Source organism: Neopelma chrysocephalum, unplaced genomic scaffold, assembly GCF_003984885.1.
Source record: "Neopelma chrysocephalum unplaced genomic scaffold, ASM398488v2 Primary Assembly neopelma1_75, whole genome shotgun sequence".
Taxonomy (NCBI): Eukaryota; Metazoa; Chordata; class Aves; order Passeriformes; family Pipridae; genus Neopelma; species Neopelma chrysocephalum.
The window spans coordinates 5,348,789-5,375,982 of record NW_020897736.1 but is presented as its reverse complement, the minus strand read 5'-3'; the positions used below and the strand labels follow the sequence as shown (position 1 = coordinate 5,375,982).

At 41.9% G+C, this 27,194-nt stretch overlaps 1 protein-coding gene across 1 annotated transcript in view; it reads left to right on the top strand.

The window, feature by feature from the left end:
• The window catches only part of HDGFL3 (HDGF like 3), a 41,668-nt gene extending 14,519 nt beyond the window's left edge, over window positions 1-27,149 (top strand). The window contains exons 2-6 of the mRNA XM_027688381.1: window positions 11,902-11,978; window positions 15,138-15,276; window positions 16,581-16,739; window positions 18,274-18,420; window positions 25,765-27,149. Coding sequence (XP_027544182.1) covers window positions 11,902-11,978; window positions 15,138-15,276; window positions 16,581-16,739; window positions 18,274-18,420; window positions 25,765-25,770 — 528 coding nt within the window. The 3' untranslated portion in view covers window positions 25,771-27,149. The remainder of the gene's footprint in view (window positions 1-11,901; window positions 11,979-15,137; window positions 15,277-16,580; window positions 16,740-18,273; window positions 18,421-25,764) is intronic.
• The last annotated feature ends 45 nt before the right edge of the window (window positions 27,150-27,194 follow it).

The following is a 27,194-nucleotide window of genomic DNA, read 5'->3' as shown; positions in this document are numbered from 1 at the left end:
AGATGATACCTATCCCATTAGTTTGCTCTCTAAAGACCATGTCCCAAAGGCAATGAATGAGTTCAACTGCATAAAGATTCCTTGATTTCAATAAAACTGCTTACATGTGTGCTGCCGTGCCTGTAGAAACATAAAGTAGGACCAGAGCCTAAGGGAGAAGGCAGACATTCATCTTAAAAAAGAAAAAAATAAAAGATGACATTCCTTACTGCAGTGCCTCTCCAAATACCAGGGCTTTTGAAAGATACTAGTGGTGCAGCAAACTCAAGAGATAATTCTTTTCATATGGTATCTGGATCAGGTGACTTGCATATGTGCACATTTTCAGGTACCCCTTTTGCTGCTTTTTATCATGAGTTCTTTTTCAAAATGTTGCTCTTGTGCAAATTTCATTTTTCTTTGTCACAGTCAGTATTTCTATCACAGCTTGTAGAAGAAGGTAGTATTAAGTTAATAAAGTTATTAAGCCTTGAGGTTAGAATTTTAATTTATGCAAAGACATATCACCAGTAATAAGCTTGTTCTATCTGTTAATATTTTGTTTTATTTGCATTTATTTGAGAGACTCTGCTTGGGAGCTTTTTATTGGTTTTAAGGTAGTGGGTCAGTTTTGTGAACAGATTTTTTGAATTGGTACTTGTGGTAAAATGACAAGAACTCCTTGTTAAAAGATCAAAACAGATTAGAGAAGATATGTTTGTCAGACGGGACTTTTCAGCATTAAAATGCTGTGAATGTTTTCTCTTTATCTTTTAGAAGATGCTTTATGCCATCTCCTGCCTTACAAATGAATGGATTCACCTGTGTATATAATTGCCATGTTATTGTGCTGGCTGGGATCTGATCATACAAAGACAATGGCTTTGTTTATGCTGCCAAACTGTATGCCCAGCTGTGCTTGCATGATCAAGCCTCTAGCTGTTAACTTGCTAGAAGCCCATAATAATAAAGATTTTAGTGGCAATATGTTCAGAAGAAATGCCAGCTTCTTTAGCAGATGTGGGAGCAAAAAGAACAATTTTTTAATGAGAAGCTTATACTTTTTCTGAAACATTTGCTGCTGGATGATGGTATTAGTTTACTTGTTTGTCAAATGTCAGCAACCTGGTATAATGAGAGGGGTGTCAGGGTGGGTGCCAAGGCAGATTTATTGAAAAGGATTACATTGTGAGTGCCACATGTGAGGCTGAATTGAGGATCTTGACAGGTAAAAGCAGTGTGAGCTAAAACTCTTTGGTTGTGGAGCATGGATTGGACACATCATGTGTCATCACCAATGCATTAAAAAGTAAAGGCAAGTGACAGAATTAAAATTTTGAATACTGACTGAAAAGTTTTTGGTTGGGTTTTGTTGGTTTGTGTGAGGTGTATATAAATACTCAGTCTGGATACCAAGATAAATGTATATGTGCAGTGTTCCCTAATGTTCTTTCTAGCTCCAGATATGTCTATCACTAATCAAGTCCTCTTTTATTTCTAATTGTCTTTTTGCATTGATTTGCACAATATGAGTTAGAATAATATGCTGTTTCTTTACAGTTGCTTTTTAAAATAAAAAGGTAACCTTTTAAGACATGCTTAGTATGGAGGCCATTCCTGATTCATAGGTGAAGTGTTTTAAAGATTTAATATTAATGTATGTGGGAAAATAGCTAGTACAGTTCCACATGTGTAATTTGTTCCTTGACAGTCTGTATCCTTAAAATTAATCTTCTGGTTGCCTCTTCAGGTCTGGTATAGAAATGAGAAACAGTGATGGCCAGAAGTCTTTGGTCTTGTTTAGAGAAGGAAAGTTAGAGAAAATCAGAGGAAGAAAGAAGATTCTGGAGTAAACTTTGTGACATCTGTAACATAACTGCAGCTCAGTTACTAGGTTTTGTAGGTCACTTGTGATCATGGCAACTCAATATTCTGAGAGGTTATTTGAGAGTAATAAAAACCACTTACATATATGATATATATCTCTTCAACTTAACATATTGGATGGGAAGAAAGGATGTTAAAAAGTAACTCTTCATTCTACAAGTATACAAACACATAGGCAACTTCAAGCCCATGATTAATCCAGGTGAATGAAAAGAGAGTACTCACATGCCTGAAACTCATATTTAGAGGTTTTGATGTCAAATATATTCTTTATAATAATGGCTGCCACCCTAGCAAATCTGGTCACTACCATATTGATGTATTCATCTTGTCTCTGACATTAATGCCACTTACATCTCTAAAAATACATCTTTTTGTCTTTCATGTTTTCATTTGAGTTATTTTTTTCCTAACATGGTTTAGTGATTAGAGTTTAAGTTCATAGGTCTGCATGTACATAATGGAGTGCTTTGTATATTTTAATATAAAGACTTTCATCCCTGTAAGCTGCTGCTTGAGATTTTTTTTGTTTTTAGGAAAATGTTCATTTTAATAAATGAGGTTGTTAATCTTTTAGGGACTATCTAAGTAAATTTCAGGAACATTACATTTTAGGTCAAAACTAAATGAAAACTCTCATTCCGAGCTTTTGGAAGCAGAAAAACAGGCAGGTGGGGAGGGGTATGACTTGGCTTGGAAAAACTTGTTCCTGAGTCTCTTTAGGCAGACAGATTAAAATTCCTGAGAGTTTAACGTAGACAGAGGGACTTTGCAAAGAAGGTATTTGACACTGTAATGACAGCTCCTGGAAATCTGAGCAGAGGTTGAAAGGAAACCCAGTCAAAATATCGAAGTTGGGTCCAAGTGCTGCACAGAGACCACTGTGACTCCGTGAATCTCTTTTCATTGCACAGTTTTAGCGGCCCAGTTGACACAGGCAAAAGTTTCATCTTAGCAAAAGTCTTTGTGTTTAATTGGTTGCTTTGTGCTGTAGCTAAGGGTGTGGAGCAATGGAAGCAATTATTTACAGACAGTTGTTAGGTTTTTCGTGCCCATAAGACACTGAGCCTTTCTGCAGGTACGAGTTTGCAGTTTGTCAGCAGAGCAAACGGGCAAGCCTGCCTTTGCAAAATGATTGCAAATCACTCCATTTCATTGCCTTTGCAATCAGATTTCGTTGCTTCTCGTTCCCCCCAGATTGCATACGTGTTGTTGTTGTTGTACGTGTTATTTGCATCACAACAACATAATTGGCCTGTGTGCCGGTGATGCTCCGTGATTAGACTTATCCCATAACCCCAAAATATGGACTGAGGCCTCTCCCCTGCTCAAGAGTCCCAGTCCACCACCTTCACTTGAGCACCCTAAGTGCTGTGATTTGGTACTCTGGGCCTGCCTGTGGTTCTGCAGTCCCCAGCACCAGACTGGAGCGTCACCTCCACCAGAGTCGGTGCCTGCAGAAGATCCTGTTTGTGTGACTGCCGTGCTGTGTACACAGCTCAGCTGGTGCAGATGCCTGAGCCTGCACACAGGTGGGTAAGTAATAGGGTAAATTAGTTCATGATCCTGTGAGACAGAAGTTTATGTTTGAAGTAGTTGCTTAAATCCTGCAAATAGATGTTCTGGTGTGAACATATTAAGACCACGAGTCTATGTTCTGTGGGTCCACAGAGAGCAGCATAATGAAGAGAAATACATGCTTGGCTGTGTCTCCATTCCCTCTAGAGGACTGGTAGGACACTTGTACTCTCATCTCTTCTGCTGCACCCAAACTCAGAGGGTTGCAGGACGCTAAAAATATGTTTTCAGGGGACAAAGATTTTGTGTACTTTTCCCAGGTAACAGTAAGGCTTGTTCATATGCAGGCACTTGTTCAGCGGCCAGGAGTGTTTCAGTCCCTGATATATCCCTCAGCTGCAAGTGACAGTAAGAGAACAGGTCACAGAGGAGACAAGCAGGAGGGTTTTCTGTACCCAAAGGCCCAGATAATAGTGGAACCTCCAGAGTCTCCAGCTTGAATCCTCCCTAGCAGGAGCCCATGGGCTGCAGCAGGTGAAGCACTTGTGAACACTGTTCCCTTCTTGTCCCGTGTGTGTGTGTGTGTCCACCCTGTCCAAAATTGGAAGTTGTGTTCTGGGACCTGCTGTCTCCATCGATCACAGTTCCTTACCCAAAACAATTTTAGCCACAAGCTGTAGTGTCAACAGGGTATTTTGTGGGAAACTGGACCAAATACTGCACAGGGAGGCTGTGCATTCTTCAGCCTGGAAATATTGTGTCAATCCTATTTTTTTAACTGACTTTTTGGGGAAGTAAATTACATTGGAAAAGAAATGGTAAATTAAGCCAGCCAAGTCTAAGAGACTGCAATCTTCCAGAAATTTGCTTACCTTTTGGCTTTAAGTGTGCCAATGTGAGTATAAGGACTAGCAACACTTCTTTTAATAAAAGCTTGGACAGTGGAATATGGAGTGTTGGATATGTGGAACAAATGAGCCTCAAGTATAAATTTGCTTGTGTGTAGTTGACCAAATGTCAACGCTGTAGGCCAGCTGCATCTAATTGAAAAGGTTTTGATCAAGTTGACTGGCCAAAAAATCCTGCCTCATGAATATAACATTCTTAAAAGCAAACAAAATCAATGAAATAGTAAAATTCTAGTGTAAATATTGGAAGGCCAAAAAATATTCTGCAATCTAAAGAGTTCTTATACCATCCATCCACTCCTTCTAGCAGATGAGATGCAGAAGGTGGCTGGGTTTAATCTCAACACTTTGGGGAGCAGGATGATTTGACTTTTCATGTCCCTTTGGCTTATAAGAATAGAGTGGCAGGACAGAGATACATGTTTGTGAATGTCCAGTCCCTAAAATTTCTCATTTATTGATGTCTTTAATGGTTAATTAATTTTTATTTGCCGTATGTCTTCCAAACACATTTTTATGTGCATTTCTTGCACACTTGTATATTTCAAGACAAAAATATTTGTGCTAAGATGCTAAAGGATAAACAAATTTTGTCATCAGAAACTGCTTTCATTTGGTGTTAGTGAGCTCACTCTGGTTTGCTTGGGTGGACAAACATTGCAAACAGTATTTTGATATCTGAGGAATAATTCAGACAAAGGAGAATCAAACTTCACTGTGCTTAAAGGGAAGAAAAGTAAATGGTAAATGCCTCAGAACTGGCAATATTTGTTTAAAATAAACATCTCCCCACCCATACACAAATAAAAAGTAATTCTGTGAGCCATGAAACTTAAGAAGTTTATTTTTCTCTGGCTTGCCTTTATATGGATTTCCTAGTGTCTGATGTTTTGGTTGAGCCTGCACTGCAAGCTGTCTCTCAGCATATGGACTAGTCTGCCCATCTTCTGTTGGACAGCCTATTTATCACAAAACATGGGGAAACTTAATATCTCTTTGGCCTTTCTCCTTTTCTCTGGTTTGGCAAAATCGTCTGATGTGTCCCTGAGTTATTGCAGGTAAAAGTCAGACTGAGAATAGTGTGATCACATCCTTTTCTTTCCTTAGGGAAAAGAGTGGAAAAAAAAGAATCCCAGTGGTAGCACCATTACTTCACTCACAGTGGCAGGGAAACACTTTGTTTGGAGAACATGGAGCATTTTTGCAGCAGTCTGACTTTGGGGTGTGCTCCCTGGGAGGATTACAGTTTGGTAACCTGAAATGCAACTCTGACAGAGCTTGAAGTATGTGTTACTAGCAATACCTCTCGTTTTAGCAGTGGACCTCAAGTGCTTTATAGGGAGAACAGTCCCATAGTCCCCGTTCATAAAAATGAGACTGAAGGAGATGCAGTGATGAGGGCAAGGTCATCCCAGAGGCCAGTGGCAGAGACAGGACTAGTCTTTGTGTTCCCTGAGTCTCCTCCTCTGACAGTTTTCTGTCCACCAGCCCCAAAAGTGCACAGAGGACTTGAAGCACGTGAATAGATCAGTTATCTACAAAGTCATGCATACAGATACCAGTCACGCAGAACTAAGCTTTGGCCCCATTTTCATATTGGAGATTAAAGCAGCTCTGCAGAAAGTGTATTTCAACTTTCTGTCTTAAAAATATGCTGCTAATTAGGGATGTAAAGGGGCTGAACTCAGCTGCAAGACTGCTGATCTTTGCTAGTGAGACACTGCTGCCAGCATTGTTTGGACTCCAACTAACCCTTCATTGTCTTCTATCTCGTTGAGGTCCTGAGCATGCACAGAAAAAAAAAAAAGAAGGAGGATTGATGTCTTTATATTGTCATTTCTGGCTGTCTGTAGGATACCCTTCAGCCATTTTCAGCAGTGCTCAAAAGTATGCTCTGCTGTTTTTAATCTTGTTTTGCTTTTTGTTTTTGCTGGTGGCACTCTTCCATGCCCAGAGACTTTTTTAATTTTTACTTTTGTAGCCGTGCAATTCCACCTTATTAAGTTGGATTCTGCTTCTAGTCTCACCGTTCACAGGGTTATCTTTTTTAATGGGTGAAAAAGTGCATATGCCAGCATTCCACACTAGGAGTTCAGGTATGTGATGTACATTGGGGAGTTGTGCTCTGCTTCAAATATCAGTCCTGATAAATGAGAAAAAGTCAGCAGTCTCCAATCAGCTTTAGTTGGATTGCTCTTCAATTTAAGTACTACAGAATCTGAGTCACAGTTTTTAGCTTGAAGCAGGTTGGAATTTTTTATTTTTTTTTTTTTACATTTTAGGATCCTCTGGGGAAAAAAAAAATTAATATTTTACATTTTGCAGAACAGTATTTTAAATAATGGTTTAGAAAAAATACTACCATACTGCTGACTTCCAGTAGCATTAGCTATTAAAAAGCATATTAAATCCATTGGAATAAAAACGTTGCAGAAAAGCAAAATATCCTATTTTAATAATGGATTTTGAAGAGTATTGCTTTTATCCATCTAGAGTTCTGCTAATAAGCTAGCTGCAAAAGATCAAGCTGCTTGCATGTGTTGGGCAATAATAAGCAACTTGAACCTCTTTCCAGCAAAAATACTATAGGCCTTTGCTCAACTACTGTGCAGTGACTCCAGGGATTTCAGTGGGAGATACTGATCTCGGCAATGCTTCTGTGTGCTTTTGCCAATCAAAGGCATTTACAGTATGTCAAAACCATCAGTGATTACTGCTCTGCAGCTTTAATTCCCTCTTTTTGCAAAATAAAAGGACTTGTTCTTGCGGTTTCTGTGCCCACATAAGCATCTCTGCATGCTGATGTAAAGTTTTTCTTTTCTGTACATGGGGACCTGATCGGTATTTCTGCATAATACCCTTTTTATTTCTGTTGGAACGTAATGGAACAGAGTCTGATCTGAAAGCCACCCTTACAGCCTGGCATTCCTGCTCCTGAACAGCAGCTTATCCGCAGCACAGAGATTTTGTGATGCCATTCAACATGACACCTGGTGCCCCTTCAAGTGGAAGGAGACACATCTGGAATGCCCTTCTGGCTTGGTGGGCAGAGCTGCCCCTTCCTCCACTGCTGCAGTAACATCAGCCTCCCCAGAAAGCTGCTGTGCCCAGAACAGCAGAGACAAAGCCCTGCCGGTTTCTCCGTGTCTCAGAGAGACATGTTTCCCATTTTGCAGGGAATGTAGAGCTCTGCAGAGCACAACACCCGGGAGGGGGTGCAGCTTCCTCTGTGTCTGCACCAGCCCTCCCAGGGAGCTCCTCCGCCTGTCAGGAATATGCCACGTTATCCCACAGGCAGGCACGGGGATGATTTGTGCTTCTGGGAGTCACTGTTGTCGTCCTTCTCGCTGGGCTATGGCTCTGCAGCGCCAGCCCAGCCCACCCAGCCAGCGCCTCTCTCCCCAGGGTCCTCAACCTCATGGCAACCGGGAAGGGAGCGGTGCAATGTGAGCGCTGCCAAACCCAGCCCGTGACAGCCAGCGGGAAATACTCCCTGAGAAGTCAGCAATTACTCAGCACCACCGGGAGCAAAATATTCGGGCTGTATATACATCCTAGCCTGTAAGCTACAATGTAAGGATCCTGAAGGATTTCTTGCTTGCACGCTGGTAGACCCTAGCAACACCATTTGATAAAGCCCTGCTCTGACTTTAGAGGTCCAGTGAATTTTCTGTTCTGTGTTCTTGACCCTAGAAGCCTGGCATTTGTTTACTGAAAAAGAAACAAAACCACAGTTACATCTTTAAAGCTGCTGCTTGGTTAGCAAACAAATGCTGGGCAGTGCAGCTCTGCTGAGGTTGTGCAAAAAGAAAGCAATTGTTATTCATTAAGCAGATGACAGCAACGGGAGCTAAGGGGATAAAACTCGAAATCTGAAACCACCTGCTTTAATTTTAGCCATAATTGAAGCGGCTGCCCATGGTGTGGCTGATGCACGTATCAGATTTGCACGCCATGCGCTGCTCTCACTGATTTCTGTGGCAGCTCCAGCCCACTGTCTGCTCTGGTTCAGGAGGGGAGGGAGCTCCTGTTTGATTGCAGGTTATAACGGGTACTTTAGAATCTGTTTGTTTCCTTCCAGGAGCAAAATGCAGTCGCAGTCTGGATCTCTGATAGACAGATGCTTTAGTCATTAGTGAGGTTTCTGTGACTACAACACTGTGTCCTAGTATGGGTGCACTTCTCTCTTTTGTTCCTGGTTTGAAGCAGCGATGCTTTTCTTGCTCTTGTGCTCATGCGCTTGCTCTCTTTCTCTCCCTCCTCCTTCTCTCTGTCTGTCTTTGATCTTGCTGATATGGGGAAAAATATTGGATCCAAATCTGCAGCATATTTAACCAAAACATCTTGTAGAATGGGAATAAATTGTGACTGAGTGCAGCAACCAGGAGGCTGCAGTATGGTTGCTTGTGCTGCTTGCTTTCTGCTACAACAAAGCAGCAGCAATCATCTTGGAGTGCTGAGGTTGTTCTGCAGCTAAACAAGCACTTAGGGACTTCACATTCACAGAGGGCTAAGGTGGCTCCTCTGGGAATGGGTGGACTGTACAAAGCTCTCCTCTCACAGTCTCTAATGCAGAGATTTGGCTGAAACAGGTAAAAAGGAAAGAGATCTTTCCTGATGGCAGAGAGGGTCTCATCCTTCACTAAATTCCCTGGAGTTTTTGCCACAGAGTTAAATGGTCCTGAGAAAACACCGTCACTCCATATCCAACCTTGTTACAGTACTAGGAACTTAAACTTGAGAGCTGGGAAGCTCACAGCAGCATCAGTGAAGGCAGGAAAAATCTTGACCTCAGCTGGAAAGTGAAATGTTAGAGTGGGAGCATTAACAGTTTATCCTTGAGCTGTTTAGTGCAGATTTATACTGCATGTATTTGTATGTGTATGCCAAGTCTCAAAAGCTATGAAAAGCTTTTTTATGGTTTCCTGTGATGAGACATAGTCAGAGGGGATACTTGGATGAATAAAGAAATATGCCAAGAAGGTGAGCTATGTGACAGATGTGTGTGCTGTCCTTTGTTGATTTGGTGCTGCTACTTAGCTAACAGTATTAAGTGCTGGGAATAAGACAGGAGGCTTAACTCCACTTGGGATATCACTTAGGAGAAGATCCTCACTGCTCTGAAGCATAGCACGTTGTGTGATGTAAGATCCCCATTCCCTTCTGATCAGTATTCCCTACTAAGCATGTCTTCATTCCTCCCCTTTACTGATCATTTACAGCTGTTCACTTTATTTCATGAGAAATTCTGAAAGGGCTGAGGCAGTAACTGGACTGTGCTGCTCTGTAATGCAGCCCAGAGCTGGCACCATGTTTCAAGTGGCCAAATGAGATTTGCACTCAAGTCCCAGCAGACACTGTTCATCTCAGTCAAAGGAGTCCACATTTTTCTGGGATCTGGTATCTGGATATCTTCTTGTTGTAATAAAGAGGAGGATGGCTATGGCATCCAGACACTGGAGGTGTGTTACCCCTCTACTTGGTAAACTGCCAGCACAGCCTTTTTTGGTCTGACACGTAGATACTTCCATCTTTCAGGAGGCATGAAATGTTTTGCAGAGTGGGACATGTTGGTGTTTTTCCCCTGCGGTCTTTTTATCACTCTTATAGTCTAATACCTGTATGTAAATCATGAAACAGTGAGCAAATAGCAACATTATGGGCACTTACTTAAAAGACAACTAGCTAATATCAGAAAATGTTGAGCTCTAAAATAGTATCTTTGGCAGTCTTTCCTCCATGTAGTCCGGATGATGAAGGGGACACCAAAAAGCCTGTCGTGTTGTTTCAGTTCCTTCTTAAACACAGCTGAGCTGAAAGTGAATGCATGCATTCATCTTCCACCAACATGTATCTTCCTTCAATGTGCATTTAAATAATAGATTCTCTTTTTATTTATCAATTGATTAGCTTTGTTAGGTAAAAGAAGTTGGGTAGCTGCTGTGCCCACAAGGCATGTGACACCTCTGACCTTCATAGACTGTCTCCTGCAGGCTGTGCCAGGCAGTGAGTGCATGGTGACACATTGCCCAGTGCCCCAGAGCTCCACCATCCACACCCTTGAGTTGTGCCACAGGAAAGAGATGGGGAATGGTTTGGAAGTGCTCTTAGATCCTCTGATTTTGGTGAAGCTTCAGAGAATGTCCCACATAGACCTAAAAGATAGGCATCAATTCCTTTTGCAGAAAAGAGTCCAATTCCACATGTGGCTCTCGTTTCTCCATCCCCAAGGAGTGTCCTTGCAGAAAGACCAAAAGGATTTGAATTCTTACAAAAGCTCATAGTCCTTTGAGAGCTACGTAGCCAGCAGATGCTTTACAGTGAAAGAGAACATCCTTTGAAAACAATCTGTTGCTTATTAATCAACAAGACACCAGTGTTTGGGGTCCTTTGGCAACAAAAGAGAAGGAAAGCACATGTGGGCCTGGCCTCTTGAGTGAAAACATGCAGGTTCCATCCCTGTGCGCTGCTGAGGAGCAGATTTTGTATAGCATTGTTATATCAGCACTTTGCTCTCAGTTGCAGTGACATTTGGCAGGATTTGATATGCTTATTTTGAGACTGAGTTGCCTTATACCAGGCAGCAAACCATTCACCTGCTCACTGGTGCTGCCCTATGGATATCTAGATTCATTGGGATCTCTTTTAGCCGGGGAGTTCTCGGGACACTTAATTTCATATACTCACATATGCTCAGAAGTGCCATTTCTGAGAAGGCAGGCTCTTAGATCTTACTTAAAGCTGTGCTGAGTTTCTGGTTTATGTGGGTAGGCACCTGGACTCTCTTATTTCTATTTCAGAGGACTGCAAAATTAGATATGGACAAGAATAAGTCCTGGGCCTCACCTCCTGCCTCACAACCGACAATCAGGAGAAGGCATCAGGGCACTGCTCAGCCTGAGGAGTTTGTCCTAATACCAGCTATATCTCAGGAGAACACCCTCACCATCCCTCTCTTTGCTTCTCTGCAGCTGTATCTTGAGAAATACGAGGCCAGGAATAAAATGTGAAAGAAGAGATGGAGTACAGAGGGGCATGGTGACCAAAAACAGTTATCAGGATGCTGCAGGGCAAGAAGAGTCCCTGGCCCAACTCCCTGGCATGCATTATGCATTTTACACTCTGTGCCACCATCATCACAGGGAAGAACCACTGAGAGATTGTCCAGTTTTCCAGCTGCAGAGTCTCAGAGATGCCATCTGTTCTCCATTTGTTGCAGAAGTTATTGAGGTGGCTGTGTGGGACAGGCAGGATTACCCTCTGAGCTTCAGTGCCTTTGGTGAGGCAGCATCTGAAGTTAACACTGAAATTAAGCAGACTTGGGTTTATTGCACTTGTGTATTATAATACCCATGAAATCTTTAAAACTTTGTGCCTTCTCCTGGGTCTTCTGTTGTCTCCCTGTAGTGTTTCAGTCATATGCTGACTTTGTCTGACCTGTCTGCCTGAAAAACCAGCAGCTGTCTCCCCTTCCCCACCCCAGCACACAGTGGGACCTCCCAGGGTTGCAGGATACCTGGGCCAGCACTTCCATGGCTTGGTAGGGATTCTTGGATGAAGGACATCACTTCTGGGAATAACCCTTTTTCCACTGCTTCCTGTCTTACAGATTGATGAACTCCCTGAAGGAGCTGTGAAACCTCCAGCAAATAAATACCCCATCTTCTTTTTTGGGACTCATGAAACGTAAGTGAATGAACGTGATCTTTTCCTTTGAAAATGTCTTCTTCCGCTGCAGATAACATCATCTCTACTGATTTTATTGGAACAAATCCTGACAGAAGCCATTGGGAGCCTGGAGATAGGTCCTCTGAGCCCAGCACATTTGTGTTAAATGGAAGTGAAACCTGAAGGTAGATGGGAATGCTGCTGCCTGTGGTGTACCACGGTCTAGGCGTAAAAGCCTGTATTGCCTGTAAAGAAATGTAGTGGCATGAATTTATTAAAGGGTCATCTGAGCTCAGAGCCAGGGGCAAAAATTTCTTACCTGGATGTCCATGATAGCAGAAATCAAGCTGTTGTGTGTGGACATGTTTGAGTTCGTGTCCTGTGTGAGAACTCGCTTGGTGGTTTGTGATATGAAAGGAAGCAGAGCCTGGAGTCTTACACAGTCCTCACAGAGCTTTAAAATATGTGCATTCCTGGGAGATCTGTGCTGGGGATATTGTAGGATGGAGCTCACGGGAGTGAGAGAAGAACTGAGCTGGCTGAGCTCATAGGGAACAAAAGGAATCAGAACACAGGAGGTAAGTTAGGTCTTGTAGTAATTGCTGCAAAGTACAGAGTTTCAAGATTATAATGTACATGTCTCTACACTATATCTGAGGTAGGTAAAAAAATTATCACAGTTTCCATTTTGTATGAAATACTTTAATTTTAAAACTTTTCCTTCCCCATTTGCAGGGAACATTTTTTCTAGAATTCCTCTAAAACTGGAAAAAATGAAGTTCTGATATTTTAGTTTGAGAGGCTTGAAGCTGTATTAAAAATTCATTGTTTATTTTTCAATTTTAATATTTCCAGAACATGATAAGCCCCATATCTCATAGATCACATTTTATTTAAAAAGATCTTTAAAGGCCGTTTCTGCTTAATAAAGCTCATAATAGCCTCTCTTTAGTTAAAATATTTCTTCCTATTGCTGAAATGAAACAAATTGATATTTTGATATATTGTGGTCTACTACTACTGTCACAAAATAATCTGAAAAGAATGCAGTTCAAATAAACTTATGATGCTTTCAAATCAGAAACCAAAATGTAATTATTTTTTGAATGGAAACATCATTCTTGAGAAACATTTTAAGAGAAAAATTCTGACCACTTTTGTTCTGAAGCAGAAAAGCAGTTTGTAGTTACTACCTTAATAATTTAAAAAGCCTAACTGTTAAAAATGAACTGTAGATTGCAGCTCTTTAGTTTTATAGCAGAGCAGTGGAAACTCATACTCTCCCAGTGGCAATGAATGTATTTCAAACAAAGATGTAGACAGTTTTTCAGTGTTTACTGTACATAAAAGGCCGTGGAAACATTTCCATACATTAGTATTGAGCTAAATTAAGGTAGCTCATGAAAAGTTTCATACAGTTTTCCTTTGTTATTTGTGTTAGAACTGTTTGTATGTATTTTTGACAACAAGGAGACATCTCCTAGTATTAGAAAAAGCATAGGTAACATGATTTATTCAGATCCCTTGCTCTTCTGTAGTTTGGAAATCACTGTTTGGCTTTCAGGTAGAAATGCATTCTTGGCTTTGTAGTTATAAAATTGAGATATTTCTCAGTGAGCCAACTGAGTGTGGATCCCATGCTCAAGTGGAGTTAGAAGGAAGTCCTTTCCTCAGGGACTTGTCATCTGATGCCTTTGGCAACCAGTTGGCTCTGCACTGGCAAACTTCTTGGCCAGTGGGATGATTTAAGTGAGTGGAACTTTACACATTCATAAATGCTGGGAATAAATCAGGCATTAATCAGAAATAATGTTTACAGCAAGGAAGAAATATGACCCTGTGAATAAGGTATTAGACTGAGACTGAAGATAGCTGGTTTTTCCTCTGTACTCTGATCTCAGTTTGAGTTTGACCTTGGGCAAATCCCTGTACCTCAGAAGTCCATCTGCAAAAAAGGGCAACTTCCCAACTTTGTGGTGAGGCTACAACAATAAATGTGTTGTACGTGGTGGAGCTCTGCAGTCCCATGGTAATGGAGACCAGAGAGTTAATGTTAATTGCAAAGATCATCAGGAAAGTAGGACAGTGATTATAGTGAAGGACACTGGGACTTGCTCAGCTCCAGTCATTGATGACACAGAATCTTCCACGTGGGAATAAAGGGGTCTTTTTGCCATCACTGTTTTAATTTAACTTGTGATTACCCACCTCAATACCATGATACAGAATAGAGTAGATGCAGATATCCAACAAAAAGAAAGTCATACTTTCTTCAATTTTATAGAAGAAGTTAGAATTTTACTGTAACATATGTAGAAAAGGCAGGATAAATAATCACTTTGCCTTTTTTTTTTCTTTGGTAATTATTTTTCCCTGCATTGTGGTGCCTTTGCCTGAAATTAGTTGGCCCAGTGCGTAGCTGACTTAGGCAGCAGCAGAGCACAAAATCCCTCCTTTGCTGTGCTGTCTAAAAAACTATTTGGCCACAAGCACCCTGTGTGTCTCATTGTTTCCTTCTATTACTCATCTGTCTATATTCATCCATTGTTTTTTGTCTTATACGAAATCATAAGATTTTTGGAAAAGAGCATTTTTATTGTGTTTTCGCAGGATTTGGTATGTGGGGGGCTTATTCCAAAAAAGAAGATCCCAGGCTTACTGGCAGTATAGATAATAATAAATGCCACTGCTTTTTCTGTTTTGGAGTACCAGGGATAAATTTTGGCCCATGGATCCTAGGCACACCTTACATGCTTTAGCTGCTCACAGGGCATTTTTAGGCCTTTGTGGATTTGTAACACTAAGATTGGAAGTTTGGTCCCTTGCTATCGCAGGCAATCACATCATACAATCCCTTCCATAAACTGTTCAAGTGCCAGTTCCCTGCAGTAGTTAGTATAATAAAGGAGACATGTTTTAGTTGTTTCTAGAGATGATTTTGCTACAGCAAACATCAGGATGGTGAGCCAAGCCATTAAATCAGACTCACAGCAGTAACTCAAAGCCAGTGTGATAAATAAATAAATAAATAAATAAACAAATAAATACATAAAACTGGAAAAGTAATTATGGAATGAGCAGAAGAATGGAGAAAACGTTTGCACTGTTAACATTTTGATTTTTTTGAAGAGGAGGGTTTTAAATCCTTTTCTGAATGTTACCTTTGTTAAAATGCAGTGCATTCCTGGGCCCCAAAGACCTTTTCCCGTATAAAGAATATAAAGACAAGTTTGGGAAGTCGAACAAGCGAAAAGGATTTAATGAAGGCCTGTGGGAAATAGAAAACAACCCTGGAGTAAAGTTTACTGGATATCAGGTAAGTGACTTTCACGTCTACTCCTCCTTATCTTTCTTGTTTTCTTCTTTGAAGACTTCTTGTCAGCGTGAACACTGTGTGAGTGATGTGGAAGGTCCTGGTTTTGGTGGAGCAAGAAAGTTTTACAGCTTTGGTAATCATGTAATGTAAGGACAACTACGGTCTCACATGCTGTGACAAATGGAACTTTAATCATACTGCAGAGCCCTTTGCTTTCTGTGATATTCTGGGCTGGTGAAGTGGAAAATTCTGCAGCAGATTTAGTTGAATTAAAAACAAAAGGTTTTATTTACTCCAGTATAAACATGAATAATTTCTGACTTCTTCTTTCTGTTGTTTATTTTTGTATCAGGCTTGGTGTATTTTACACAGACCTTAAGGTCACTGCACTTTTGATTTTTACATTGGTAATGTATAACACGTAGGACACAGCTGCCAAAGCTGAGGGGTGAGGAGGTGGAGGGTTAAGCTGCTGTTAGGAGACAGTTGCTGCTGTACAACAGCTCTCCCTGTTGGGTGTCCAGAGCAGAAAGCCAGTGAAGCTGGAGGGGGAGAAGAGTAGTTGGTGGGCTGTATAAAACCAAAGAACTTTTCTCATTAAAAAAACGTGGTACTTTGAAGGCAGAAATCACCTCCAAAAGAAGGCAAACACCTATTACATTATTATCACAAAACCTTACAAGCCAGAGATACAGACCACCTGCAGAAAAGCTGCTGCCCCTCTCGGTTCCTGTTTCATATTTTCAGCCCTACAGATGTTTTGCATACACTTGGGTATTTGGAAAAAAATCTAGTGAATAGTCTGTGGAAGATGGACTGTCAGAGAGTGCTCAGCCTTCTGGTCAGTGTTTGCTTTTTCAAAGCACAAAGATCTTGCCCTTTAGGGGATGTAACAAACATCTCTCCTGAGTAAGTCGCTCCTATTGCAGACAAAGTCTAAGAGTTTCCATAGTTTTGCCCAAAGTTAAACATGCCAGGTCTCTCTTCTGAGCAGCCCTTATTTCTCCAGCAAACACATTTTTGTTATCGGATCTTGTGTTTCTGTGTAAACCCTTCAGAACATGCTATCCCAGAATCTGCATCTGATAACTGTCTTCAAGTGATGGCTGAGAAAATTGCCTTTGCAGCCCATTTTCTTGATAATTGCAAGAATAACCTGAGCTCTTCCAGACTGTACTGATTGAAGTTTAAACTGTCCATTTCCAGTATTTCTATCTTCAATACAGAACAAGAATTAAGTAATAGATTTTAGCGATATTTTTGTTGTTTATGTTATTATTGTAATTGTTATTGTTATTTTAAAGGCAATTCAGCAACAGAGCTCATCAGAAACTGAAGGAGAAGGTGGAAATACAGCAGATGCCAGCAGTGAGGAGGAAGGTGATCGGGTAGAAGAGGATGGAAAAGGAAAAAGAAAGAATGAAAAAGCCGGCTCAAAACGGAAAAAATCCTACACTTCAAAGGTTATCTTCTCAGTTTTCCTATTGTTACCCATGTAACATATATACATATAGTTGTACTAGTGTCCACCTCATGGCAATTAGTTCTACTTCAGCCTTTTGATTCCAGTACCATAACAGTGGTGTTCCAATGGGCAAAATGCTCTTGCTTTTGTAGACAACCTTGGTGAGAGAGCAGTTGAAATACTCTGCTCTGTTCTAATGCCCACACTCTGAGGAGGTGAAAGTATGGGAAGGAGTTCAGAAGGGCTGGAAAGAAGGGCATGCAAAGATGGATTGGTAGGTTTAGACATTTTAGATAGGTCTTTCCCCATGAAGGAAAAAAAAAGCCTTAGGAGTGTGCCCTCTGGGAGTCATGAGTTCAGGTCTGGTTCCTGTCCAGGAGAATTCAAGCTTCTCTCTCCCATCTCCAGTGTGAGCACCTCAGCTGCTGAAAGATCTGGTAGGGTCAGATGTGCTCAGCTGATCCTCTTGTAGCTGAGTGTAAAATACCTCAGTACAGGATACAGAATGGGAAGGAGGGAACAGGGAATAAAGTGCTCAATTTGTAGGTAAAAGACCTGCATTGTAGTACCTGCCAGCCCAGTTAATGTCCAAATAACAACGTAGATCAGGAAGCTATGAGTGTGTGTCTGCTTCACAATGAAGGTGTTCACCTGAGTAGTGACACCTTTGGGTTCAGACAGGCTTCTTACATGTCACCTGGGTGATAGGGAGCAACATTATAGTTACTTCCTCTGGTTCTGTTTGTGCCTTCAGGTCTGTACTTCACTTAAAAAACTGTGGGAAGTGTGGCTCATGTTATTCTTTTCTGAAAGTGAAAACTAATTAAAATGAGAAGAATCAAGCAAACAATCTGATCCAGGCTCAGTTTGGGGGAGAGCGTGAATTTTTGTGGTTCATCCACTGAACAAAATGTATTAAGTAATTTCACCCCCTTTGTGTGTTTTACATTAGAAATTCAGGTCTGGTCTACCATCTTCTTTCCAGAAGACTCTGGGCAAACAGAGGATTAGGAAAATGGTGGCTTAATGCCACAATTTATCCTTTTGTACTGTAGAATTGCATAACATAAAGGGAGCAGAAAAGATGTATTGGCTCCACATGGCTTTAATGTTAATATATTAAAGCTGACAGCACTAAAAAAAGTATGGAAAGCAGCTCTGCTAATGTTATTCTCATTTTACATCTCTGTGTTTAATCAAAACTTTTGTCAGGCTGGCACCATCTGTTTCATTAACTAACAAAACCTACAGGTGACCCAACACTAATACCCAGCTCCTATTACTGTGTCTGTCTTTCAGTCAATTGAGCTGCCAACCTGTGCTGAACACACAGAATTTCTCCTTTTACTTTATTGATGGCAGTAACTCCAACTACTTCACCTGAAAAATGCTTTTCACCCCACTTATCTTCCCCAATATTCACCTTGAACAGGGAACCGCATGATCAGACAGCATTCCACATACAGTTCAGAAGTGTCTTTCTATGACTGAAGGTAAGTTTTTAATTTTAACTTTGTTGTTGATCATTTTAGAAATCCTCCAAGCAGTCACGGAAATCTCCTGGAGATGAAGATGATAAGGACTGCAAAGAGGAAGAAAATAAGAGCAGCTCTGATGCTGGGGACGCAGGCAATGACACAAGAAACACTTCTTCAGATTTGCAGAAAACCAGTGAAGGGGTAATCTTCTGTTAATGTCATTCACTTCCCATGCAGTTTGCTCCCAGGGGGCTTTGGAGCCAGGCTGACCTGTGCATACCATACACCATCTTCTTGGGTTGCATTTCAGTGCTCAGAATGTGTCTAGAACAGAAACATGGGCCTGGTCCCTGCCCTGGTACAAATTTTTCTCTAGAGATATGACTGAATGAGAAAAGGTACTATAAGCATTATTTTTGTTCCAACACTTGCACTGATGTCAGCTGAGAGGAGCTACTGAAAAACACGAGCTGGAATGATGCAAAATTGATGTGAGAGCAGAATCAAACTGTTTGCATAATGCATGTTGGCTCACTAACAGGGGGAGCCTGCTTACCCTTTCCCACTTGTTTAAAATTTGTGCAGTCCAACTGTGTTCTTCAGAATTCAGGAGGGTTCATGTGCACATTACAGGCTCTGCACACTGCAAGTTTCTGCCCTGAGCTCTGACCTTCCAAGGAGGGGATATACAGTCAGCTCCAGAGCAGCTTCATACAATCTCCTTGTGTGTTTGTATCAGTTGTGTGTTCATATCAATATTATTTTGCTGTGACCACAACAACAGAAAGGAAGGCTGCTGAGCAGGGGGATTGGTATGGCGAGCAGTTAATTGTCAGCCACCTTTAACAACCCCTGCTATTTCTGAGCCTTTGAAGCAGCACAAGCCTCCCTGCTCCAGCACTCACAGCTCCAGCTCAGAACCAGTCCTTGTGCAGTTCCCATGCCAAGGCTCTGCCACGTGGCCGAGCAGCCGGGCTGGGCTGTCACAGGAGCTGAGTGACACGAATCCCCAGGTGTGAGAGGAGGCCAGCCAGCACAGGCTCTCATCTGACACTGCTGAGGTGCCTTAGCACCCAGCTGCATGCTCAGCCTCAGCTCTTTCTCACAAAGCACAGCCTCTGGGGAGCTGCTGTTGTCTCCCACTAAAAGACTCCTCCCAGAGCTTCCTTTCTCCATGTCTCTCTGCAGTGCAGAGTGTATGTGTTTTGTGGCTCTTTGCTTTATAAAGACTTTGATAGGTGGCTCAGGGGATCAGGAGGATAATGTTCCCTGAGCCTGTCCCGTTCCCTATGAAGAAGCCACTGGCTTGAGCCAGAGTGGCACAAGGAGACACTGCCTGGCTGTGCCCTCTCAGCCCCTCACCCACAGACTGTCAGAGGCTGGGGCTGGGGAGTGTGGTGAGCACACAGTGCATGTGTAGCCCACATTCTGTGAACTCTGACACTTCATGTCTCACTCATTTGAGTGAGAAAACTGTTGGTAAGATCTGTCTGAGGTTACAAGAGGTTCGGGAGGGCCTGCTGTGTTTCCCGTATCTGTAACAGTGACAGCAGTGAACTTCAGGCATGTTCTCCATGCAAGGATTAAATCCTTACTGAGTTAGGTCAGTCACAGACTGAGTGGCTAAAAAGTCACATAGGATGTTGGCTTTGTGGCTGGTGACATTCATATAGCTCTTCTTTCCATATGAGACATGTTTGTAACCACGGGGAGGTTGAGTCCAGGCTGCTAGAACATCGTGGTGCTTCTCAGAGTTTTCAGGATTGCAGATATTTTGGCCTCTGTGCTGAAATATCATCAGCAGTCTGTGTCCTTCCTGCCAGCACCAACCCACAGAAATACTCCCAGTCACCATTGTCACACCCATGTGGGGAAGGGCTCTGCTCTGACTTCTGCAACCCCAGCACTCGGCCTTGACCTCACCCTTGAACAATCAGTCTGTAACTAGGGGTTGGATGCTTTTAACATTATGGGAAAGGGGGAGTTTTAGTAGTATGGATTAAAGAGACATGAGGAGTTGGTTTTAAGGGCAGCTTGAGATAAAAGCACTAAGTTGCAAAGAATTCACATCCTGATCCATATATTTTACCTTGGGCATTTCTGCTGCAGAATCAGCATTTCACACGAGAATCTTCAGCATTTCATTGAACTTTCATCAGCAGTGCAGTTCTCTTTCAGGACCAGGAGGGGACACTCCATCTCCTCCTGCTCCTCACAGCCAGACCAGGTGTCTTTTAGGAGGTGTGCTTTTATAGGGTGAGGCACTCAGGGAAAGAGTAATCAGATTTATTTTTCAATTTGTGTTAAACAGACAGTGTTAAACAGTGTGTCTGGATTGGTGAGCTGGGGTACAGGGCCAGCTGTCCTGCAGCCACAGCCTGATGGACACCCAGACTAGGGCTCTGCTGCAGGGCATTGAGCTTCTCCAGCCCACCACACTTGAACTTCTCTTCTGTAGAAAAGAAAGGTCAAAAGAGACAAAAGTGTGCCTGCAGAGTTGGCATTTGGTCCTTTTGTTCACACATATGAATTCTGAAGAACGTCTGGTCTGCTAAAAGGCACCATCATAGATGAGATAATGGTCTCTTTAGAACCATTTAGCTTGTGGGAAGAGCACTGGACCAAGAGCACACGGTCTGAGGAAGATGGACCTCCTCCCCTCCAGTGATCAGCACAGGAGCTGTGTACCCACCACTCTGCTCTTCCCAAATCCAGCCACGCCAGGGACGTGTCTGTGGCCATGAGATGGCGCCAGGAACCTGCTGGAATGGGCACCAGGAACCTGCTGGAATGGGCACCGGGAACCTGCTGGAATGGGCACCGGGGTGCAAACCTGCTTCCCCCGGGCAGGGGCTGGGGGCTGCCTGACACACTAAGAGCCTGTTCAAAGTAGGTTGTAGAAAGGCACCATGAAGGCAAAGAGACAAGCAAAGCAAGAGTTCAGGGCCCTGAAGTGCTGCCCCTGGGCTGTGACTGCTCCTGTGCTCTGCACCTCCCAACCCTCAGACCATGCAAGAATTGCCTCAAGGAGAAAGCAGCTTTTCTCTTAATAATACTGCTAATAATGAGGTAGTAATTATCTTTTTTTGTGCCTGGACTGCAGGCTGAAGACACATCTCCCCTCCTCAGATCAGACAGAATCTTGCCTTTTAATCACAGTCTTACCCTCAGCATTATAGGGATCTTCTTGAAGGGCTAGCGGCTGAAGTCAAATGATTGCAGGAGCATCTTCACCTATATTTTTTAATGAAATTTCTGACCTCCAGGTGGTAGAGGTGAGCTTGAAAATGTGAAGTGATGGCTTCCTAAAGGCTCAAACCCAGAGCAAATAAAAGTACTTTCAAAGCTATTATATTTTTTCAGCCAATTTCATACTGTTCAAGGGCTCAACTTGTGGGTTTTTTTCTCCCTTGGGTTGACAAAGGTGCTTTCTTATCTCCATCCTTTAGTTTCCCAACTATTCTTCAGTACCACAGGTACCCTCTAAAAAGAGACATTACTTTCCTTGGTCCTTTCACTACCTGTTTCTCAAGCTCATTCCCTTGAGCTCTTTCCCTCACTGCTGTTCTTTGGCTGACTCCTTCCTGAGACAGATGCAGGGCCTGAAACTCAGGGGTTAATCATCAAATATTAATTACCTGATAGTATATTAGCTAAGACAGCCCATCTCAGATGGGCTCAAGTCTTGAGTCACAGACTCTCCCCATAGCCATCCTCTGCTGTTAAATATAAATTGGTTTGGCTTTTTCAGGATACCACATAAACAGAATTTTCTGGTGGAAAGCTGTTCATGGCTCTGTGTTGTTTACTTTCTGTGGCATAAAATTGCTCATAAATGAGTGAATTCATGGCAGTAGCCTTACATTCCACATTTAAATCTCTGGTGACTCGTGTCTTTGGTTTTTGGCTGGCATAACTAAATCTTTCTAACTGAACACCTAAGTTCCTTTTTACTTTTACTCTCTGGATGCCCACACACTGGTGTTTGAAAGCTGGCTGTGGTTCTGGCCTTATTAGAGAGTGTTTGAACGTTGGAGTCAGCACACAGGGCATGTGGCACATTTTCTTTGTGGTATTCACTATTTTAGTTACAGTCCAGACAGCGTGTTGGTAAAGGAGGCATTCTCATAGTGTACAGATGCATGTGGTTGCCTGTCAGGAGGTGAATGCTTTTACTGAGTCTTTGAGAAATAATAGATTTGTTTGAAATTAAATACATTTTTTCTCCTGGTACAGCCTGAATATTAAAGTGGAGTAAAGGACTGTGATCCTCTTACTCACACTGACAATCATTACTGAGTCAGTGGATCTATTTGTGGAGGTGACTGCCAGCATGAATAAGGGGATCAAAATCTGGTCCAAAATTACTGCCATCTGATACTATTGCAATTGGGAGAACGTATTTAAAACAGCCTGTGTCCAGGCTTTTTTGTTGTGATGTTCTTGTGGGGTAGCAACAATCCTGGTTACTGCTGTGAAGGACAAGTGTAATGGCCAAACAGGCCAGAGAAACACAGGTTCACTGTGTCCTTCTGATGTGGTTTTGAGATGTTTGGTTCCTTCACTCTTCTCCTTACTTGTCAAAAATAACATTGGTCAGGCTGCATAACAGGTTGGGGGGTTTATCAGCATTGAAAGCATAGGATTTAGGGCTCCATTCAATGTAAAAGCATTTCTGTGGCCATTTTTTTAAAAAATGGAAACAGAGTATGTATTTCTGTCTTTTTTTTTTTTCTGCAATATGAGGCCATTTAAAATCTACCCCTCCAAAAAAGATAACATTTGTAAAAATGTCCAACTATAGCACAGTAAAATTTCTATGTAAAAATCAAATAGTGGCATAGTCTCTTGTGTAAAGAGTTATGTCGACTGCTGCCTTCCAGTAGCTCAGGATAACAACACTGCTGGGTAAGGCCGTGGGACATAACTCAGGAGAAACATAAATGTTCGAATGCAAGTTGAGATTAAAGCAGCCAGTATAGATGAAATATTTGCAGCTCTGTGTACACTGAATTTTGTAACCATTTTAACCTCAAAACAACATAGAATAATGACAATTGTACAGAGCAAGTAAATAATTATCCTTCTGCCCATCCAGTGAGAGTGTTTTAAAGTACAGGATGGCTGAATTAGTTGCCAGTCACTGTTGAGGAAGGAATTTTCAGTGCCAGAAAAAAACCACGGCAGTTTGTGGATTTTGTTTTGTTCCCTGCGGTGTGTTCTCTGTCCTACCATTTTATTGATGACAGAAATTTCTCACTCCACTCAGTCCTTCCCTGTGCTGTTTCCTTTGTGTGCAGTAGCAGTGGTCAGCGTGGCACACGTTGTACCGTAGCTCAGAGTTAAGCTGAGAGACTTGTTCAAACAAAGATGATGAGAGCTGATCTGTTTCTGAAGAAAAGTGAAACCATGGAGACCATGGAAACTGCTCAGCTCTGCCGCATCCTCACTCAGCGGCTGCGGCAGAGCCCGGCAGTGCTGCAGGGGAGGGGAAGGAGCGAGGGCCTGAATGCTGCCCCAGGGGCTCTGCTTCTGGGGATGGGAGACCTGCTGACTTCCAGGGCACCTGCCAGTGTGCCTGGGACACAAAATGTGTGTTATGCTGGAAGATGGCACTGGAAACTGTGAAAGCTTTTGTAGAAGATGATTTGCCCACCTGGCTCTTTGTTGTCCCTCCTGTGCCCCACTGTGGCCCAACAGCCACATCTGTGAGACAGTGTGGAGGGGAAGTATTCATATTCCCAGCACCCCACGTTAGAGTGATGCCTACCCAACCTTCTGGCCTTAGCTGAGAGGGGAATTGTTGTTAATAAGTGCAAAGGTTTCATATTCCAAAAGGATGGCATTCTGTTCTGAATCTCAGAGTGATACTGTAGGGATGGACTGTTACACCACCCATCCTGGCTGTCAGTGCTGGGCAGCAGCTGTCATTGAGAACTTTAGCAGAAGGCAGGGTTTGATTGACAACTCATGTGTAGCTGTTTTAATGAGTGTCCACATCTGAAGGCAAAGAAGCTGCAATGAACCCCTCCAAGCCACATCTCCAAAGCACCTGTAAGTATGATCTCACTGACTATGAAACAGGAGAGACATTAGTGGAGTGCAGTGCACTGGATGAGCAGCACATGATTACACCTTTTGGGGGAGGCAGGTCTCAGGCAGTTCCTGTAAATCATCACTCCATGCCTGAGCATTTTATAATAACCCCTGATCGTGTGTCATTAGTCAGGATGCACCAGGACCTCCCACACGGAAAGGGCAGATTTCCACTACTTACTGTTCGCAAACAACTTGTAGGAGGGAAGGACTGGACTGAGCAAACACAGCCCTGAGCTCAGAGGTGTGGCAACCAGATCAGGATCCCAGAGTGCCAACATGGCACTTGAATGTTCTCATCCTCTTAGACAAGAGAAGCAAGATAGACAAGTCTGCTATCACCGTGGCATCACACACGGCAGGTATGATGGACCAGAGCAGGAGAGAGCTTAGGCAGCAAACAGCTAGTGGAGGGATGTTAAAATGCCTTATTTTCATATCCTCCTCGGGATCCTGTGCAAAATGAAAATTCCATGATCCCCAGTGGATTTAACCTGTACCCCCACACACACACTTATTCCTTGATGCTGATTTTTTTCCTTGGTTGATCACAGCAAACACAGTACCAAGCCCTTCATGCTGCTCATGTGTGGTGTTTCTTTCCATGCATCAGGGTGTGGGTGGACAAGCATTCACGCTCTGAATTCTTTACAAAGGAGAAGGGATGCTTTGGCCAGGGCTGGGTAGTCATGGCACACTGCATGGTGTCATGTTGCTGGGTAAAGTAGTGTATCCCAGTGCCAGCAGGTGAGCTTTGCCCTCTCTGTTTAATATGAGGAAGCCAAGACTTGTAGACACTTGCCATGATCACATGAGGACATTCTGATCCTGATCCCATTAATGTCAGGGAAAGCAAGAGCTGACCTTGACTCAACTACGGAAGTGGGAGTTTCTTCCTTTTCTGTCATCATCTTACAGTGAACTCAAGCCAAACTGTTTCCTTTTCAGAAGCAACATTTGGATCCCTTAGCGATCAAAACCATTTGTCTTTCCTCATGCTTGCTAAGTGTTCATGTATTGGAACAAGAGGGTGTTCTCATGGCTGGGCATCCAGAAATGCAGCAGTGCCTGAGCTGCTGCACGAAGTCCATCAGTGATTGAGTGGAGTGGAAAAAAGCAAAATTTGGTTGTGCCTGAAGTGTGTTACAAGATTTGTAATGGAGTCACTGGGGAAACAAAAACCCACCCACATACATCACTGGAGCTGCTTATTTGAGTAAAGCCCTAAATGTTTACTTTTAAACTGTGTTCTTTAACATTTTGTAATGGCATGTTCAGTTGATGTAGCATGCTTATGCTTTCTAGGAAAAAATTTGTATGAACAGACCAGGTGGTTACTTGTACCTGTGACTTTCAAGTGTGTGAATAAGATGTTAATTGTATCAAGTTTGTTGCAGCATGTTATTTCTTGCATTAAATGTGATTTTTTTTCCTCTCTCTCTCTTTCAGACTTAACCAACATAATGACTGCTGAATATTAAGGGAAAACACAAGAAGGTTACATGTTTGGTTGTCTAATATTCTTGGATTTGATATGAGTCACCACATCTGTTCATTAGTACCATCAACAGCATCCCAGTTTGTATGCACATTATTCACATTCCTATCTGTTGTGTTTGCAGAAATGACATTTTTACCCTTTTTTCTAAGGGTTACTTTTTGATTTTCATATTATTTGGTTGCATGAAGTTGCCCTTTACCAGTGGCTGAGGTTTATGAAGATATCGCATACTTGAACACATTTTACATTCCTTTTCTAGACAGAAAAGGCGTAATTCCAAATTATATCATTCTAAATCAGTGTTTTTTAAACACGACTAAATCTTAGAAATTAGTCCCCTCCATATGATGCTACAATATCTTCCACGTACAAACATAATTTTAAATTTCCCTATATCCATTCTTTCTTGATTTCTGATCAGTTTACAACATAAAAGAAAAATTCTTCTTCAGTTGAGGTCACCGCCAAGTTCAATAATGTAATAAAATACCTTTCCTTATTAGAAGTACCTAGCTAGTTATACTCTTAATACTTCTCCAAACCATGATGTAATGTACACTATCTGACTTAGTTCCTATATGTGGAGTTAGTGAAAGTCTTTTTGTGTTTCTTTAGATTAATACAAGGATTTTTTCCAATGCCAACACAATTTGAAATCATTCATTTGGATGCTTTCCATTTTTAAGCTTACTGTGATATAGAACCCTATGGGAAACCAAAACAAAACATCAATTTTAAATAACGAAAGGCTTAAAAAAGGATGCTGTCATTCTGGCTTTTTTTTCCTTTTGGAAATAGAACTAGACTAGTAAGTAAGCATTCCAAATCCATTACTCTGTGTACATTATTGTTGCTATTGTGATAATAGAGATTTTTATTTATTTTTATGCCAGCTTTTATTGTGAAAACATATTTAGTCTGGTTTTATCAATCCTTGTTATGCTTGTCCTTGGAACATCTTTTGCGTATTCAAGGTTTGTAGTTGATGAGTTTACTGTAAAAAACTAAAAAAAAAAAAAAAACCACAGGAAAAAAAAACAACAAAAAAACCACAAAACAAAAAGGAAACAAAAAAATGTATTGTTTTTACAGAATAAATTTATTGGAATGTGTATTGGGAGTAAGGTTTGAGGTTGTAAGCAACTAAGTTAGCGTCATATTTGGCTTCATACGTGTAATAATGTGAGGTATTAATGTAAGTCAAGTATTAAAGCAAAACATTCTGTTAACATGAGTTGACCATAATAGATACAAGTGCAGGTGAGATCTTTTATTTTTTCTGTACTTTGCCTTTTCTGGATAACGGGAGGTCATTAAATTCACCTTGAATGTACTCAAAGTTTCTTTAAAATCATCAGAAGTAACATCGGAGGTTCAA